Source organism: Fistularia commersonii, chromosome 2 (genome assembly GCF_037954325.1).
Source record: "Fistularia commersonii isolate RoL2024-O1a breed Wild chromosome 2, RoL_Fcom_v1.0, whole genome shotgun sequence".
NCBI lineage: Eukaryota > Metazoa > Chordata > Actinopteri > Syngnathiformes > Fistulariidae > Fistularia > Fistularia commersonii.
In genome coordinates this window covers 1,911,995-1,930,875 of record NC_141285.1, presented here as the reverse complement: position 1 = coordinate 1,930,875, position 18,881 = coordinate 1,911,995, and the positions used below count along the sequence as shown (strand labels likewise).

At 40.7% G+C, this 18,881-nt stretch overlaps 1 protein-coding gene across 1 annotated transcript; it reads left to right on the top strand.

The window, feature by feature from the left end:
• The first annotated feature begins 990 nt into the window (after positions 1 to 990).
• Positions 991 to 17,209, top strand: pla2g4f.1 (phospholipase A2, group IVF, tandem duplicate 1). The gene is made up of 25 exons (XM_086161025.1): positions 991 to 1,025; positions 1,958 to 2,030; positions 2,130 to 2,272; positions 3,410 to 3,541; positions 4,821 to 4,855; positions 4,952 to 4,985; positions 5,170 to 5,242; positions 5,328 to 5,464; positions 5,557 to 5,688; positions 5,786 to 5,826; positions 5,924 to 5,966; positions 6,470 to 6,524; positions 7,019 to 7,143; positions 8,137 to 8,241; positions 9,094 to 9,128; positions 9,195 to 9,333; positions 10,416 to 10,552; positions 12,851 to 13,073; positions 13,160 to 13,277; positions 13,415 to 13,552; positions 13,624 to 13,731; positions 14,089 to 14,268; positions 15,594 to 15,766; positions 15,845 to 16,031; positions 16,106 to 17,209. Exons 1-25 carry the CDS (start codon positions 1,017 to 1,019, stop codon positions 16,309 to 16,311), a joined length of 2,781 nt encoding a protein of 926 aa, XP_086017151.1. The 5' UTR covers positions 991 to 1,016; the 3' UTR covers positions 16,312 to 17,209.
• The last annotated feature ends 1,672 nt before the right edge of the window (positions 17,210 to 18,881 follow it).

Genomic DNA, 18,881 nt, shown 5'->3' with positions numbered 1-18,881 from the left:
CTACACACAAGCATGTGTATTTTTATATGCAGCCCTATGGTTATCCTGAATAGAATATCGGAAAATATGAAAACAAAATAGGTTATCTCAGCAATGAACAGGACTGTCTCAGAAAATTTGAATATTTTTATAAAGTTCTTTATCTTCTGTAATGCAATCAAAAAAACAAGAATTACTTTTTCATGATATTCTAATATTTTGAGATAGGATTTTTGAGTTTTCTTAAGATGTAAGCCATAATTAGCAATATTAAAATAATAAAAGGCTTGCAATATTTCAGTTGATTTGTAATGAATCCAGAATGTATGACATTTTTGTTTTTGTAATTGCATTACAGAAGATAAAGAACTTTTTCACAATATTCTAATTTTCGGAGCCAGTCCTGTATATTCAACCTGGATGCCCGTATTTTCAATCTCCAAATGTCACTGCTTGTAAAAACTGTTTGTCGGATCCTTCGAGAGTTAACCTTTGTTTGTCGCACTAGTCTTTTCTGCAGTCATGTGAGTGATATAAACTTCCAACTAAGCAAAGTGAAACCACAGATCGGTAGGAGCTGCAGAACGTTGCGAGTAAAAACATCATGCATAATTAACATCTCTCTGCACTGTTGCAATAAAATGCAATTTTTTTTTTTTTTGCTACATATCTGGTTTCACCGAGGACAACATAACAAGAATTTCATTGTGACCACAGTTTCACTACGAAACACATATTATTCTGCACACCGTAATCAATATTAAAGATTGGTATTTGCATATACTCCTGCTGTAACTTGTTTCATTGCCTTTTACTTGTGCATCAATGCTTCTTGACGTGTCCTTGTTTATCTCTTTGAATTTAGAAATTGGCTGTTACAGCTGGGAGTGCACGCTGAAAAGACTTGTCCAATCATGAATATCTTTTCATAGCCCTCAAGCATGTCTCCACTTACAAATTTACACCAACAGATAAAAGCGTTTTATCCATCTTGATCCAGCACTCAGCAGCCTTGCAGCCTCGAAGCAGCGTTCACAATGGCAAAGGTCGGTTACTATTTTACTATCATGGATTTTAACATTGACCGCTTGCCAATTTCATTTTCCTTGTATTTCATTTGGTATCATTGCTGACTAATTTGTTCATTCCTTGTTATTGTTGTTTGCAAAATTGCTGAATGTTAATATTATTCCAGCTGTGTGATTTCCGTTTGCACGAGTTGTGTCGAGGAAAAAGCGAACCATTTTGCGTCGTCTGTTATTGCATAAAGTGCACGAAAAGGTTACCTGTCAGAGATGAAAATATCCAAACCCATGAATTCTATTCTACAGACCAAAACTAAATTTGACATCCAAAACTAAATGATTTCATTAATTTCGAGTATTTCGTAATTTTAATTATTTCTTAATTTTTCATATTTGGATTGTGAGCAAAACAGTTGCGAAATAATCCCTTTCAAAAACCGGTAATTGTCTTTTTGCACAGGCTTGCCAGACGACTGAGTGATTCTCTGGAAACCTTTGACGCGCTTGGCTTGTCACACAAAACGACAAAACACTTGTTTTGTAACCAAAAAAAAAAAGTAAAAACCACTACATTCAAAGTTTACATAGACAAGCTATGCATATGCAGATGACACCATCATATACTCTCATCGCTTGTTTGTTTCTTCTAATTGCATTTATTGTTTGTCTGTAATTGCATTGATTGACCCGTTGCAGCCGTGCTCGCCTGTTCATTCATGTTTGTATCTCCACAAAATGCTTCTTCAACAGCTATGGTGTTGTGGTTTATGCAAACATGCAATTAACGCCAATTATTAATCGTTCCAATTTGTTTTACAACTAAGATTTCCTTCACCGTTTCGTGCAGTTACATTCGAACCGATCGACCATTCGTTAAATACAATCATCAAATAAAAATGAAACCAAATGTGAGTTTTCACCTCTTAATGTCTTTGTTTTCTGTGCTTCAACAGAAGATAAAAATAAACTGCCAGGAATTAATCATCACGGTCTTGAGGGCTGAGAACCTCCCGTGCACAGATAATTGTACGTAAAGCTCCCATTGTGATATTAACACAAGTTATTTGTGGTTTATTTGACTGGTATTGAATCATCTATCATTCATTCTTATTCTCTGCCTTCAAGTCACTGAGCAGGAACCAGATGCCTACGTCACTCTGTGTCTTCCCTCCACGTCCGAAACGGTTGTCATGACGAAAACCGTGATGAACAGCAGGAGCCCAGAGTGGAATGAATCCTTCACCTTCGTCGTCAACATCGGCCTCAAGGTGAGACCAAGAATCCTCCGAAGAACCCAACTGGAGATCGAATGTCCTCGCTCGGCTTTGAATTTATGATCCTCATGCAGAAAATGGACGTTGACTGCTCTTGAGCCGCTTTTTGTAATAACGGTGCATTTTGTAATAAACATCCATAATGTAATAACTTTTTCATTTCGTTTTGTAATAAAGCCGCATTTTGTAATAAAGCTGCATTTTGTAATAAACTGACGCATTTTGTAATAAAGCTGCATTTTGTAATAAACTGACGCATTTTGTAATAAATTTTGCCGCATTATGTAATAAGTTATTACATTTTGAGAAGATTATTACAAAATGCACTTTTTAATTCTCTAGGAAATGTAATAACGTGGAATTTATAGAATATTCTCTGTTAATGCAACCTTTGAATAGTGTACTGATAGTAATTGCTAAGTTCTGCTACTAGGCTAATACAGTGATAATAATAATAGGCCTAGCTTTTACAAATACTTTAAAGTAAAATACTTTAAAGTAAAATAAAAAATACAATTAGCAAAGGAATAAACTATGCTTTAGAATTGTTATTACATAATGCACCATGTTATTACATTTCCTAGTGAATAAAAAAGTTGCAAGTGCATTTTGTAATAATCTTCTCAAAATGTAATAACTTATTACATAATGCGGCAAAATTTATTACAAAATGCGTTGGGGCAGTTTATTACAAAATGCGTCTTTATTACAAAATGAAATGAAAAAGTTATTACATTATGGACGTTTATTACAAAATGCAATGTTATTACAAAATGCGTCTCAACAATGCTTTCAAACCAACATACTAATGACCAAGCTGCCGAGCTACTTCTGGTTCGATGCTAAACGACATTTCGTCACCCTGTACTCATACATGTGAAACAAAGTTGAATCCTCCCCAAAAAAGGAGAAAATACCTGCAAACACAAAAACGAAAGGAGAAGAAAATGGCAAATACTTTGTGAACATGCAAATGCAAGCGCTTCTACATTTTTGTCAGTTGTGTGTTTGAATGTTTCAGAAACTCTCTACATGATGTGTGAGTGAAAAGCAAAATGTTTTCCACCAAATTAGCTTCTTTGGTCATCTCTTCTTTGTTAACTCATTACAAAGACTGTGCCTTCTCTCCAGAACATTCTGCAGATATGCCTGTATGACAACGACCTCCTGATGCCCGACGATTTAATTGGCAAGAACGATTTTGACATCATGGAACTCGACGTCGGGAGGAAAACAACCAAGAAATTCCAAATGGGGCCTCAGGTATCAATTAGATAAACAAGTCCGTGCTCGACGTTGGTATCCTGCTACCTGGCAGCTGCTGCACAACATGAATTTCCCTGGAAGCGCACATTCTATTAAATTATCAGGATTGCGGTCAGAAGAAATTCTGCTTTTGAAAAGCTCTTTGTGTCAAGACGCAAACAAATATATGATAATATGAGGCACATGTGCCAAACTCAAATGTGGCCTGCCACATAACTTTATGTGGCCAGAGGAACGTCTTAAAAGGTCCGACTGTCTTCAAATAAATAAGTCAAATGTGTGAATTGACCATAAAATACAGCAGAAATTCAGAAGAAAAATTCAGAAGAAAAATTCAGAAGAAAAATTCAGAAGAAAAATTCAGAAGAAAAATTCAGAAGAAAAATTCAGAAGAAAATCAGAAGAAATTCTGCTTTTGAAAAGCTCTTTGTGTCAAGACGCAAACATATTTATAATACAATAAGGCACATGTGCCAAACTCAAGGCCCGCGGGCCAAATGTGGCCCGCCACGTAACTTTATGTGGCCAGAGGAACGTCTTAAAAAGTCCGACTGTCTTCAAAAAAATAAGTCAAATGTGTGAATTGACCATAAAATACAAAAGAAATTTAGAGGAAAAATTCAGAAGAAAAATTCAGAAGTAAATCAGAAGAAATTCTGCTTTTGAAAAGCTCTTTGTGTCAAGAAGCAAACAAATATATGATAATATCAGGCACATGTGCCAAACTCAAGGCCCGCGGGCCAAATGTGGCCCGCCACGTAACTTTATGTGGCCAGAACGTCTTAAAAGGTTCAACTGTCTTTAAATAAATAAGCAAATGTGTGAATTGACCATAAAATACATTTCCCGCCATTAGATTGCATTGTATCAACATTCATTTTTCATTATATTTGGTTACATGTAGTCCCATTTATGCTGTTATCGTTACATGAGGCCTTTTAAGGGCAAAAATGACGTGGCCCTCGGTGAAAATGAGTTTGACACCCCTGATTAGGGGGTTTAAGTCCGGACCTAAAGTATTTTTCCAAATTTTATTCTCCTTGAGTGAAAAGGTGATCAATCCAACCTTTTTGTACTTTTTTTTTTTTTTTTAAACAAACAAACAACAAACAACCGATCGGTCATTTGGGAAAATAATCACTTCCTGGTCGCAATTGGTCAAATAATCGCAATTTGGCTTGTATATTTAGAAAATAGATGAAAAACATCAGTGTGAAGCAACAGAAAGTTTGTGTGCAGGGTTTTATTTACATTTTCCACCTCTCTGTGTTTGAAGGGGACGCTCTGGCTGTCGTTCAGGCTAACGGAGAGGTAACCCCATTCTTTGCTTTGGTTTCGTTGTGAATTTATCGTACCGAGTAAAGATTTATGTTCTGTTTTCTTTCTTTCTTTCCCTTTTACCGAAAGAGATCACAAAGTTGTCAAAAATGTCCAGTTGACGGTAAGGACAAACTGCATTTTGTTTCGCCCAATTCTTTGCCAAGCCTTTCTCATAATTTAATAATGTGTAAATAAAATGACACACCAACTGAAAGCGATGAAAATACTCACTTTTTTACATTGTCGTTGAAAAGATGAAGGTATACATGGTCTGTTTTTTTGGGGGTTTTTGATTCTTTCAACAGAAACAGCTGGTGACTTACCAGAAGCTCGATGTTACTGTACGGGAAGCGAAAATAAAAACACGTTGTGACATTTGTAAGCGCAGCGACCGAATTCGTCATCTTTTGGAAAAAAGACATCCATCCGGCTCATCGTTAACGCTTTTCTTATTCATTCTAAGTTTCTGCGCCCGACTGCTACGTCATCCTTTCTCTCCCAACGGCGACGGCGAGGTCGCATCGCACCTCCACCAAGTCCAACACATACAACCCGGAGTGGAACGAAACCTTCACCTTCAGGATCATGTCAAATCTAAAAGTAAACGGAACGCAATCGCGGTCCAGAAACACAAATGGGTAAAAAGCTACATCCGGATGAAGCGAAATCAAAACCCCCGTCGTTTTTCGCAGAACGTCTTGGAGGTCAGGTTGTACGACGATGACCCCTTCATGCGCGATGATATGATTTCCACTCTTCTGGTGGACCTCCACAGCCTCATGGTGGGAAAAAGGGAGACGATGACCTTCACCTTAAATACTGAGGTAAAACAAGGAGGCGCCAGAAAACACATCACGCAATTTGCGCACCTTTCATACCTACATGTGGTGACTTGTCGCTCCCTTGTTCTCACTTTTAAAGCAAAAGGATGAAATCGTGATTGATTTTGAGCTGCTTCAGAGGTAACAGATTATCACCCTTGAAAAGCATTTCTAGTCCAGTCGGCATGAATCAACATCCACAAAAATGACATGTCGTGTTTTCTCCTTTCCGTCTCAGCGCAGAGCCCATGTCTGAGTACCTTTCCAACGGAATCATCCTGGTAGGTTTGATTCAGAGCCGTCACTCGCCCTCCGGTCGGCTGATGTTTACCGACTTTGCGTTCGGTTTGCGGAAGATCTAAAGATCTAGTCAGTTATCTAACCGGGGTTAAGTCAGTCTTATTTCCAGGAAGCCTCTCGGCGTCTTTTTTTCTTTGTTTTCCTGGCATGTCTTGAATACGAGCCATCGCTTCCCCGTGAAGGGATCCTCAACTGAACTCGTCTTCTTTGGCCCACCAGCCAAATAGTTTGTTTACAACCTCAGCATAACACTCAACGTTTCCAATCAAAGTGTCCAATCGGAGTGAAGGTTTGACTGAGTCAGCCAACCGAGGCCTGGGGAGTTCAAGTAATTTGATTTGCCTTAGGACTGAACTAGGTTGCAGAGGAAGAAGAACATACAAGTCATGTGTACAATCTGGCAAAGTCCTTGGATAGCTTGCATTCATGTTAAATCCCAAGCAGTGCCATGTATGAGTGGGACTCTGCTTCCTTTCTCCCCCAGGCGGCTCCACTCTCAGCACTGGACATCTCCATCAACAAGCTACTTGAAATCTCAAGTGAGTTGGTGACTGTTTCTGGTCATAGTCTTAAAGTTTGTTTTCACTATAATGTTGTTTGGACGCCCAGCTGCTTGTTATTGAAGGAGTCTAACACGAATAGTTTATTTCTTTTTACTCCATTGCACCCTATGTGGTGTAATTCCCAAGGACTGGCCATGCGTCACCTCTGATTCATAGCCTGATTATCCAAACTGGATGACAGAACAAATGTTGAACCCAACAGTAAAGGTGACACTGGCACTGGACTGTAACCAGCCTGAAAGTGAAACTATAACAATGACTAGGTTATATGTAGACTATATTTATTTACGTCTTGTATCCATCCATTGCGCAATAAATAGCCATTGATGTCTTACTTACTCACGTACATTAGACACTTTCCCCGATCAATTTCAATTTTAATCCTGCACCTTTTCACAAAGAAAACTGTAGGGACCAGGATCCAATGAACCTCTAATCAGTATCTTGTATGCTGGCTTTTTTTTGATCAGGTGTCATTGGGAAAATGTTCAAACTTAAAGGAGCCTTTCAGGAGAATCAAAAACTCTCTTCAAAGGACATTCCCAAACTGCGTTTCCACATCAACCGGGACTTGGACACAGAACTGGGAGTAGAGGTAAGTTTAACTTGTTCCTATTGGAACCAGTTGTCAGAGTTTCCCAGAATACACAGTTCTGAACGTTGCCTCAAAATTAAGATTCAAAAGGAGACATGAGAAGGTGACAAGAGGTGACAGAAAAACAACCTCGGGTCAACCTCAGGAAGAAGATTTGGTCGTCCGTTATAATTTATGGAGACAGAATCTGAGAACACTAGGTTGGAGAAGTTGGGTTGTCTGCATGCCTCGGTATCCTCGGGCAATATACAGAGCCCCCAGTCGCTCCCGATGGTCTGGATACAGAAATGGTGGGTACTCTAAGGGGCTATTCAGTGCAGAGACACAAATTCGAGCCAGAACCTGTCCCCTGTCCCAAAGTTGGAGGGATGCTACCCCGTCACCCACTGGGGTGAACCCCAACTTACAGGTACTGGGCTGGGGGCAACAAGTATGCCCATAAACTTCTTGCCACCTCTCACTGGGGTTGATGCCATAAAAGTAGCGAGTCCGACAACCTCTGGAAGAGACTGGTTTAGCAGCCTAAGCTGTGCTTTGATGCAAGCCTGACAACATCTAGTCAACATCCAGAGAGGCGACAGTCCATGTTCCTGGAGCCAGGTTCTGCAGTCAAAGACTGGATCGCCAAGGTCCCTGCCTTTGGCTACAACCCAGGTCACACTTGGGCCCGACACCTTTGGCTCTTCCTCCTATGGGAAGGGGAAGTTGCAGTTTGTTGTAGCCCAAGCCCCGGTGACCTATCATTGGGTCATATTTTTCAAAGATGCAAATTTTTTCCTTGAGATTTTCCTTCTGATTTTGTTTACTTACTTCACCCTTTTAAAGTTGTATCTGGTTTCTGTCAATAAAGCCCTGACCCAATTTTTGGACCTCTGACTTTAGACAGGATTATTTGCATTTCACCCAAATATTTCTTTGACAGTAGTAGTGTCTTGATGAACTTCCCTTGTTCACACAAGAAGGATAAAGAAGGAGTGTCCTTGTATCGTTTAGGCCTCTCATACTGACATCAAGTCTGAGGCTTCATTGGAAAACTCTGCACAGCTACAACTCCTTCCAGACCAACATAAGGCCCAAGTATCCCTTGTAGTTGACCAGGTAAGAATCCATCAACTGCCTCCCCTCTTTTCGCAAGCTCGGTATGGGTGCAAGAATTCGGGACTACAGATCCAAAAGGTCACGTCAGTGCACCAGTGCTATATGCAATTCAATTTCATCGTTGATCCAGTCGAATAAAATCTCAAATCACTCTATTATTCTAAGAGACTATGAGCTCAGATAGCTGTAATATGAGTGATCTCACAAGGCGTGGGATCTTTGTTGTTTTAAGGGTCCCACTGTTTGGGACAGCGATGTCGTTCTTGCTTTGCATTCCAGACACACAGGTCTTCAAACTTGCTACTATGAGAAATAAGAATATTTGGGTAAGAGGCCTAAAAGCGTAGATAGGCCAGAATACGATGAGTAGCTTATGCCTGTGGAGGTTATGGTGAATTCTTGTTGAAAGCTTCCTGTCGTGGCAACTGGACTTGAATATCTCCACTTGAAGATGTTGTCAACCCTCATCCCAGAGTTCAGAACTGAAGAAATTCAAGTCCAGAAGCTGCGGCAGGAAGATTTCGACAAAATAAGTGGCTTATCCTTTTTTGACACCAGGGTCAGAAGGGAAAATTACAATGGTAATAAATGTAAAGGTTCACAACATACCTATTTTGATGTAAGAACAGACTGGAATATGAGGCAACCAAAACTTTTTGTATCTCCACCTGCAAGGAATATAAAATTCATATTAAAATTAAGCTTTATCGCCAATAAAGAAAGGGAAACAAATGGACCGGCACAGAATTTGCAAACTGTAATGTGGAAAAGGTTTAAACTGCAAAAAATATACTTGACTAAAAATATTTTAAAAGCCAGACATAGTTGGTTGATGACTTTTTCTCATTTCAGAAAACGGTTGATTTGGATTTGGAGGCTCAAGAAGGGTAAGATTTCTTCTGCTCATGTAAATACATTTTGTGAAAAAAAATTGAAAAATAAAAATCCTGCAGTGGTGAGGAGGATCTCGCCGTCCGCCTGGATACCAACATTTCACAGGAAGAAAGCGAGTTTTTGAAGAAGAGAAAGGTCATCGTTGGCCGGAGCTTGGAGAAGCTCTTAGGCCTGAAATCTCCACTTGACCCTGAGAAGGTACGAGGCAACCACAGCTCCAGTCCATGTTTAGCACTTAGCAGAAGTCATTTACCGTTTTAAAGATAATCACACTCGACGGGTTGCTTGTAAGTTTACTTTCTCTCCATGCTAACCAAGATGTTTGTTAGTTAGTGGTTTAATTTGATCATGATTCGTAGATGAGCTGTTTGGTTTTAAACAGGCAACAAAGAACCAGAATGTATCCAAAAAGTTGCTGGGAAAAATATAATATTGAGTGTCAGGATCAGCATATGGACAAAATATCCTACGAGAAATGTTTATACAACACCTACAGATGACAGAGGGTCTTGATTTGAATGTTTCTTAATTGAGCTAAACTGTAAATATTAGAGTGCAGCTCATCAGAGTGACGCCCAGGTTAGGGTTTGGTATACGGTAACAGTATAAATGTAACCAAATGTCATGTAAAATAAAGGTAACTACGCCTTCATGTTAAAAAAAACTCTGAATTTATGACTCATTCAAATCCAAAATGTTACATATGCATTTGCATGGATGTAAAAAAATGATGTTTACTCATTCTGTTCCAAAGCTAGCTTTCACTGCTGGTGTTTTTGGTGCCATTGTAGTTTCGGCTTTTCTGGAAGGCTAACTTTAGCATACGTAGCTCCGTTTTTGGTGTCAAAATGCAGACGTATATTTTACGCTTTGACACGCAACACTGCCTCATAACACAAAAAAACAGACATACCATTTTTTTCTCCTTAAAGCAAAAACATGTCTTCCCATCTTTCTTGAAACAGCCTTCCATCTGTATCAACTTTTCTCTTCCTGGACATTTTAGGGATCAAAAGTGTTTCTCAATTCCACTTGTTGAAAATCACATTGATGTGGATACACTGTCCTCTAATGGCGGTATGCCGTCACTTGGCGGGTAACATGATCGGCATGAATTGTGCAAAATGCAGTTTATGGTCTTATTCATTTTAAGACCTTTTAAGACGTTCTCGCGGGCCACAGAAAATGGCATGGCGGGCCATAATTGGCCCGCGGGCCTTGAGTTTGACACCTGTGGTCTATGGTGATTACCATTAGGGCAATTTCTATTTTCTATCCAGGTGCCGACCATAGCGGTGGCGGCGTCAGGGGGCGGGACCAGAGCGATGACGGGTCTGCTCGGATGTCTGAGAGGTCTGAAGGACACGGGGCTCCTGGATACTGTGGCTTACATCACCGGGGTCTCTGGATCCACCTGGTGGGTTTCATTGTTTCACCCTCTGCTGTGTCCTTTTGGCAATGGCCTGGTGTGTCCGTGGGGTTTGGGAGGGACGCGAAGGGAGTGACGCCAACGAGGATAAAAAAATCGAGTTGTCATGGGGAACGTTGAGGATGTGCAAAGAAAACACATCTGATGAAGTCATACCTCAGACGAAAGTGATAGGATTATGTACCATATTTTCCGGACTATAAGGCGCACTGGAATATAAGCCGCGCCCACTTCATTTTAAAAGAAAAAAAACTTTTTTACATATATTCAGGTTGTGAAATGAGATATTTACACAAAGAGATTTTTGTGAATGTGTCTTTCACTGAAATCACTTCTTCTTCAGTGTCGGATCGTGGCTTCTTTCAGCCTGCTCTGTATGCTCCTCGCATGCGGACGCTTTTTGTGAACGATTTCTCGGAGTGCCGCTTTAAATGCACGATTCACATCAATGTCGAGTGGCTGTGAAAACTCCAGGAATCATAGCTGGAATTAAGTTTGTTCTCTTGATGGCTGCTTTCACAGAATCTGTTATATTGGCCCTCATACTGTCCAAAACAAGCAATGCCTTTTTTTGTTGAAAAAGTCCAAACATAGTTACATGTACAATATTTTTTCATTCTCTTGTGCACTCCTAACCTTTCACTTCTTACTTAAGACACTTTATAGTTTATTTGTATTTTTTATTCCCCCCCCTTTTTTTTTTTTTACTGTTTACTCAAATTTCTACTATTATTTATCATTTTTATATTTTTCTTGTAACTCTGGAACAACAGTTTTTTTGGGGGATAAATAAAGTTGTTCTTATTCTTATTCTTATAGCACTCTGTTCACCATTCATTTATTAGGCTTTCTAGCCATCCTTTTTAATGACTATGTGTTTTAGGAGTTTGTCTTTTGGCACATTTATACGCTTAAAAATCTAAAAACACAGGTGAAAATCGTTCTGGATGACGCACCTGCCTTGTTAATGGTCCTGGTTAGAGGGAGGTCAAACCTCATCCTTACTTCATGCGTATTTATGATGTCGTCCAGTCCGATGGAATTCTCGGCTTTTTTTGTTTCAATAAATCTGTGGAAGTTTGCAACTTTTTCCCCGTAGTCACTGACGGAGAGGCCTTTTCGTCTCATAAATCTGAATCACCGTGACAGTCCATCTTTAAAATCTTCAATATCCATTTGGCTGGCGATTGTTGTGGCTTTCAGTCGGATCTGTGTTCACCCAGTCCTCAAGAACGTTTTCAACTTCAGGCCATCTGCTTTTATGACCTCTGAAAGGCTTTTGGCATTGAATCATTTCTTCACGCTGCCGTTTCCGACGTCTCTCCGTGATTCATTAACGGCAAGCTTACTTGCAGCAGCTCTATTTTCCTTCCTGGACGGACAGATCGATTGCTTTCAACTTAAAAGCTGCATCATATGCATCTTCCCGTGCTTTCACATGATGAATGCGTGAAAAATATTTAGTGTGTCGCACTACTTTTAGCGTTGGCAAAAAAACTTGCATCTTCTTCTTCTTCTTCTTCTTTGCATCGACATCTTGTGTCTGTCTTGCTAAAGCGCCCCCTGATGGCCGTTAGCAGAGAAAAATCCATAGATTATCCCCATTAATGTGCAAGCCGCGAGATTCAAAGCGTGGGAAAACAGTCGTGGCTTATATCCCGGAAAAAAGGGAATTTTATTCGAATAAAAGCAAGTATTTAGCTGAGGAAACAGAAATTGTTTGAGGTTGTTTACTGTATAAAGTTGACATGTGTGCAGGATAATGGCATCGACCAGGGGTGTCAAACGTACGGCCCGCGGGCCGATACCGGCCCACCGGGGTGTCCAATTCGGCCCGAGGAATAAATCTACAATTTGAAAAAATACATAAAAATCACTAACTGAATAAAAAAAAAAATGTCATCACACATTATAATACCAAATTATCTACATGTAAAATACAGTATTGTGTCATAACCAGGCCTGACACAATAAAAACTACATATTTGGCAAATTTCTGAGAAATTACTGAATTTCTCTCAATCGTTGTCGTCATTGTGACTCAATGACAGTTGAGTTTCAAGTTTCACGGTTTGATACCGATGATAAAAAAAAAAAAAAAAAAATCATCCAAATTTTAGAAGTCACGATATTCTCACCCACTAACTATTGAAATTCACAAATTTGGATTTTAACAGTAAAATCCACGCCATAAATGCCATCAATGTCAAAACAATGATGTTTCATACCATTGTATTGTCTTTTGAGAACCAGCTTTTTTAAATCCTGTATTTCTATTGTGAAAAGGGCCATGTCTGCCCTTTATCAAGAGGACAACTGGTCACAGCAGAATTTGGAGAGCTGCATCTCAACAGCGAAGGAACAGATAACCAAGAACTTCACGAGCGCCTTCACGCTGCGCCAGCTGCAATACTACCGAGCAGAAATGGCGGAGAAAGAGAAGAACGGTTTCACCGGGTCCCTGATCGACATGCTGGGCCTGGTCATCGAGCACCTCATCTTTGGGAAGGTGACTTATCCATAGCTTTGAATGATGACAACCGCTGATCAAACTCATCTTTGTTGAAAGTATATTTTGTGTGTCCCGGTTTATAGAAAATCACTAACACTCTGTCGGACCAGCGAAGCACCGTGAATGACGGCCAGAACCCTTTGCCCATCTACACCGCGGTGAACGTGAAGGAGAACGTAAAGGGCGGTCAGTTTGAAGCCGGTAAATATTATATTTTAAAGTAGCTTTGGCTCCAACCCTAAATGGGACCAAGACTGGACCCGGTTTGACCTGAAAAATTAGAATACCAGATAAGATTTTCTCCAAGTAACATGCTTTTTTTTAAAATCTACAATCAGAGTGGTGTGAATTTACACCCTACGAGGTGGGCTTCCAAAAGTACGGGGCGTTTGTCCAAACCGAGGACTTTGGGAGTCACTTCTTCCTCGGCCATCTCATCAAGAAACTCCCAGAACTACGAATCCCGTATCTCTTGGGTGAGAAATCGACCAGTTTCTACATTCCAGTTTCGCTGATGTGAAACTGAACGTCTCCTTTTAAATCTCAGGGATTTGGAGCAGCATCTTTTCTATCAACCTGGGAGAGTTGTGGACTCTTGCCACTGGGACGAAGCAATCCTGGTCCCCCTGGGTCGGAAAAGAAGAGGCAGAAATTGGTAAACAGGCTGAATTTTGCCTTTTTTTTTCCCTCTCGCATACTTCCTGAGATTTTTACAGCTACTGGATTATCAAGCGGCAGTATCAGGTGACACGATAGCACTAATTGATCGCGATTGGAGATGTTTTTGACAAACGAACAGAAAAAAAAAATCACTTTTTTTTTTGCTCACATTAAAGTTGAGCCTTCAACGGTTCGCCTTCTTTTCAAGATTTGCAAGGAACTCAAAATAGCAAACACAGTAGCCGTGTTTTCCATGTCAGTCGCTGCATGGGTGAGGGCTCACTTATGGAAAAATTAGCAAAAGATATCGCGCTATATAGAAATGATGGCTTTGATTGTTTCCTTTCTACAGAGGTTTGTAAAAAGCGAGACTCTCTGGAAACACTCAGCATCAAGCCAGATACAGACATCACCAGCATCTTGAGCAATTTCGTCACGAGTCGTCCCGTCATTGCTGAAATGAACAATTTCATGCACGGTTTCTCTCTGCACTGCAACTATAATACAAACAGCAACTTCAAGGCTCTCACAGGTAATTCAAGCCACGCATTCATTATGCGTCTGGTTTTTGGACGATCCTTGCAAAATGTCTGACCCCATCATTCCTTCATCTTTGTTCAAATCATGCTAACTTGGACACTCATTTGAATGTCTCCCATTTAACAATATGGTGAAAATTAGTTTTGTAATGGTATTGTATGAGGAAGTCTGGAGTGGCAGAGAAGTATGTTAGACTGGTGCAGGACATGTATGCTAGCTGTGAGACACTGGTGCGGTGTGCTGTAGGGGTAACAGAGAAGTTCAAGGTGGAGGTGGGACTCCATCAGGGATCAGCTCTGAGCCCCTTCTTGTTTGCAGTGGTGATGGATAGGCTGACAGATGAGGTTAGACAGGAACCTCCATGGACCATGATGTTTGCAGATGACATTGTGATCTGTAGTGAGAGCAGAAAACAGGTAGAGGAAAATCTAGAGAGGTGGAGGTATGCTCTGGAAGGGAGAGGAATGAAGGTTAGTCACAGCAAGACAGAATATATGTGTGTGAATGAGAGGAACTCGGGTGGAACGGTGAGGCTACAGGGAGTGGAGATCAAGAAGCTGGAGGATTTCAGGTACTTAGGGTCAACAGTCCAGAGCGTAGGAGAGTGAGGAAAAGAGGTGAAGAGACGGTCCAAGCAGGTTGGAGGTGGTGGAGAAAAGTGTCAGGGGTACGAAGAGATAGAAGACTTTCAGCCAGAATAAAAGGAAAGGTGTACAAGACAGTGCCGAGACCAGCGATGATGTTTGGACTAGAAACTGTTACAGTGACCAAAAGACAGCAGGCAGAACTAGAGGTTGCAGAGATGAAGATGTTGAGGTTCTCTTTGGGAGTGACCAGGATGGAGAGGATCAGGAATGAGTCTATCAGAGGAACAACACATGTTAGATGTTTTGGAGAGAAGGTCAGAGAAGCCAGACTGAGATGGTTGGGTCATGGACAGAGGAGGGATAGAGAATACATTGGTAGACGGATGCTGGAATTGGAGCTGCAAGGCAAGAGGTCTGGAGGAAGACCAAAGAGAAGATTTATGGACGTAGTGAGAGAAGATATGAAGGTAGTTGGTGTGAGAGAGGAGGATCCAGAGAATAGGGTTAGATGGAGAAAGATGACTCGCTGTGGCGACACCTGACGGGAAAAGCCGAAAGAAGAAGAAGATGAAGATGAAAATGAGTTTTTTAAGATGGCTAATGTCTGACCCCATCATCCCTTCCTCTTTGTTCAAATCATGCTAACTTGGACACTCATTTGAATGTCTCCCATTTAACCATGTGATGAAAATGAGTTTTTTAAGATGGCTAATGATCTTCCCTTCCACAGAAATGCACCCTGACGCCTTTCCCAACAACCTGACGCCCAGAGACCCAACTCTTCATCTGGTAGATTCCGGACATGCCATAAACAACGGCTTGGTCCCGGTGCTTCAAAAGGCGCGAGATGTGGACGTGATCATTTCCTTGAGCTTTTCATGGGACCCGGACAACATCTTCAAAGTAAACCAGTGAGGAACGTGACGGTGGAACCGAAAGTCCCATCGGCACTAACAGATTCGCTCTGAAACTGTCTCCTAGGTGCTGAAGAAAACGTCCGAATTCTGCGAGGACCACAAAATGCCCTTTCCCAAAGTGGATTTTGACAGTCTGGATAAGGAACCTCAGAGGGAGTTCTACGTGTTTGAGGACAAGGACGATCCCACGGCGCCGATTGTGATCCATTTCCCGCTCGTCAATGACACGTTCAGACATTTCAAAAAGCCCGGTAAACCGTCTCGGACGATTTCTGCATCCGCGTCGGTCTTGTTGACGAGAAAATGAAACCGATTTCCTTTCCAGGTGTGAAGCGTGAGACGGAGGAAGAGCTGAAAGCCGGCGAGGTGGACGTCAAGAGCAGCGAGTCTCCGTTCACCACCAAAAACCTGACCTATTCCGAGGAGGACTTCACGGCTCTGGTGGAGCTGATGGCTTATAATGTGGAGAACAACAAGGAGGGCGTGATTAAAACCCTGCGTAGGGCCGTGGAGAAAAGGCAGAAAAAATAAATGTTTTTTTGCATTTTATTTGCTAATCTTATATAACCGTATAATGGTAGTACACTCCATTTATGCATCGACAGAATGGCGGTTTATTTTAAACCAGGGTTCGGCAACCCGTAACACCCAAAGAGCCATTTGGACTCGGTTTCCTCGGAAAACACTGGGAGCCGCAATTACTTTTTGACGTCTAAAATAAAGGCACCACTGTATATATTGCCTTTTATTACCTTTACACTTTGTATAAACAAGTGTAAAGTGTGTTGCCTCTGAAATTCACAAAGTATTACGAAGAAAATTAAATTTTATTTATGTAATGAACTCATTTTGAGCTTTGGGCTTTAATAGCGTGTAGCGGAGCCTTGACCTGAATTTTAAAGATAAATTGGGAAAAAATCACTGTGTCAGTAAACAATAAAAAAATAAATATTTGCAAAATATCTTCATAAATATTTATTTTACCTGGATTATGGGACTTCTGCTCCTGAACTTCTGCGCACAGCATCTGCAAATCCGGACTTTACCGGCTGGCGGGTATACCGGCGAGTGTGACGTTATTTTGAGCGGCGAAAAATAATAAATATAATTTTATTTAATATTTCAAGATCACAATAATCTTCCAATTTAGAACTAAGAGTTAAAAAAAAGGAATTAACACAAATGAAATACACTTCAATTAAATATTTATCATTTATTTTCCCAAGACACTCGGTGTAAAGATGGAAGAGCCGCGGGTTGCCGACCCCTGGTTTAGAAGGATCATCTCTGTAGCTTTCTGCCCACAAATATTGTTTTTCAGTTCTTGAAGCTTTCTCTAATTCCCTTTGAAAAACTCAACACTGAGCTATTTCCAGGCGGTCCATTTCATCTATATTAAGGGGAGTGTGTGTGGTGGGAATTTTAAATAAATATAATAAAATCAAGCTTTTTCTTCGGGATGTTTTTTTGTGAAACAAGAATCACAATTGATCGGCAGTGAAGCAAAAGATTCAAAAACAAACTTCACGGGATGATTTATACGCCGACACGAGCGGGAGTTCACCGAAAGGTCAATTCATATAGATTTTTCCCTCACAGGAGGTAAACCGTGATGGTATTTATTTTCATTCTTGTCAAATATTCACATTTCCACGACGTCCCTTCATCGACAAATGACGGTAACCTCCCCGGGTTGGCGTAATTTCGCAGCTTCCCAAGGGGGGCTGGATCTTGCCAGACGTCCATTGTTATTATTTTCTTTCATGAGGATTGAAGATATTAGCGCGTAATGCCAGCTATTACCAGTTATCATTAGCCTGTCGGTGAAACTGTTATTATTAGCAGGAGGTCGTCGTGCCGGCGCCTTCCAACCCTCACTCCTCCTCTGCCTTCCATCTCTTTGTCATCAGACACCCAGCTTAGGATAAATAAAACCTGACTTCACTTGACCTTTACAACAATCCAAGCTTAAGCCTGACATTCTACATCGATAGATAAATAGAAGGATCCATCTTCCCATCTCTGTGTGGTCTGGTTTGTTTTAAACATTGAAGTGCGCTGCATGCAGAGCTTCAAATTTCAATTTTTGATAGCGTCTTTTTGTTTCTATCCTGTTTTGATGTTATATATCCCTAATTACCCAGTGCCTTCTAGGTGGACAATTTTGATGAATTTTAGACGTCGTAATGCACGAAACGCACTCATGCTTGCCGATGATGACGATGGCGTTGGGTTCATTGTGCCGCTTCCTTTTCTTGTTGGTCAAAACAGGGAAACTAAAGCGTGGCGTCCACTGGCTGCGCCCTTTTCATGGAAACGTGTCGTGCTGCTGGAAAGACGCTCCCTCAAGATGTATAATCACTTTTGGGTAATGGCTTTGGGTGTTGACATTAAGTTCTAGCGGCTATCGGTAGCTTGAAATGACTTTAAATTAGATTTTATCATAATATAATTCTTCTTCTCTCCATGGTCTGCTAACCAACTTATGTAATGGGCCGACATTAACACGATGTGAAAATCCTAGTGTATCTGCTGGCTCACTGTGGTTAGTGTTAAACCAATGTTGATTTAGCAAATATATCGTTTGTCGAGTGCAAAAATGGGACAATTTTGCTCCATTAAAAAAAGATACATTAGGAGCTGAGCTTCCGGTGATTTGCTATCGTGACAGAAAACAATTCTTGTAAGCATCAGAATTAAAAACAGGCATATGCTACATTGTTTGTTTCATGCTAGAATGCAGTGTTAAAAAAGCACAAAGAATTGTTTCTTTAAAATCTAAATCACATATTTTTACCCATTGTTTTACTAGCGCAATACTGAGGTTGCGCTCTTAACTATGGCTTAGTGTTAGCTTTTGCTAACACTAACACTGGCTTGGTGTATAGATGGTACGGTACGGTATATACGCTAATAATGCCACATTGGTCACGCTAATAACTTTCGCTAACCATTAGCCAAAAGTTAGTGTTAGCGAACGGTACAGTACGATATATATGCTAATAATGCCACATTGTGCTGCATTAGGGGGAAATTTCCAGTCCAAGGGAAACAAAGGGACTGATGCTAGGCTACACAGCTTTCCAAGTGACAAGAAGAGA

Coding starts and splice junctions, on each gene's coding strand:
- pla2g4f.1 (XM_086161025.1), top strand. Junction 2,031..2,129: donor CCTCCCGTGCACAGATAATT/GTACGTAAAGCT, acceptor TCTGCCTTCAAG/TCACTGAGCAGGAACCAGAT. Junction 15,767..15,844: donor ACCCGGACAACATCTTCAAA/GTAAACCAGTGA, acceptor ACTGTCTCCTAG/GTGCTGAAGAAAACGTCCGA.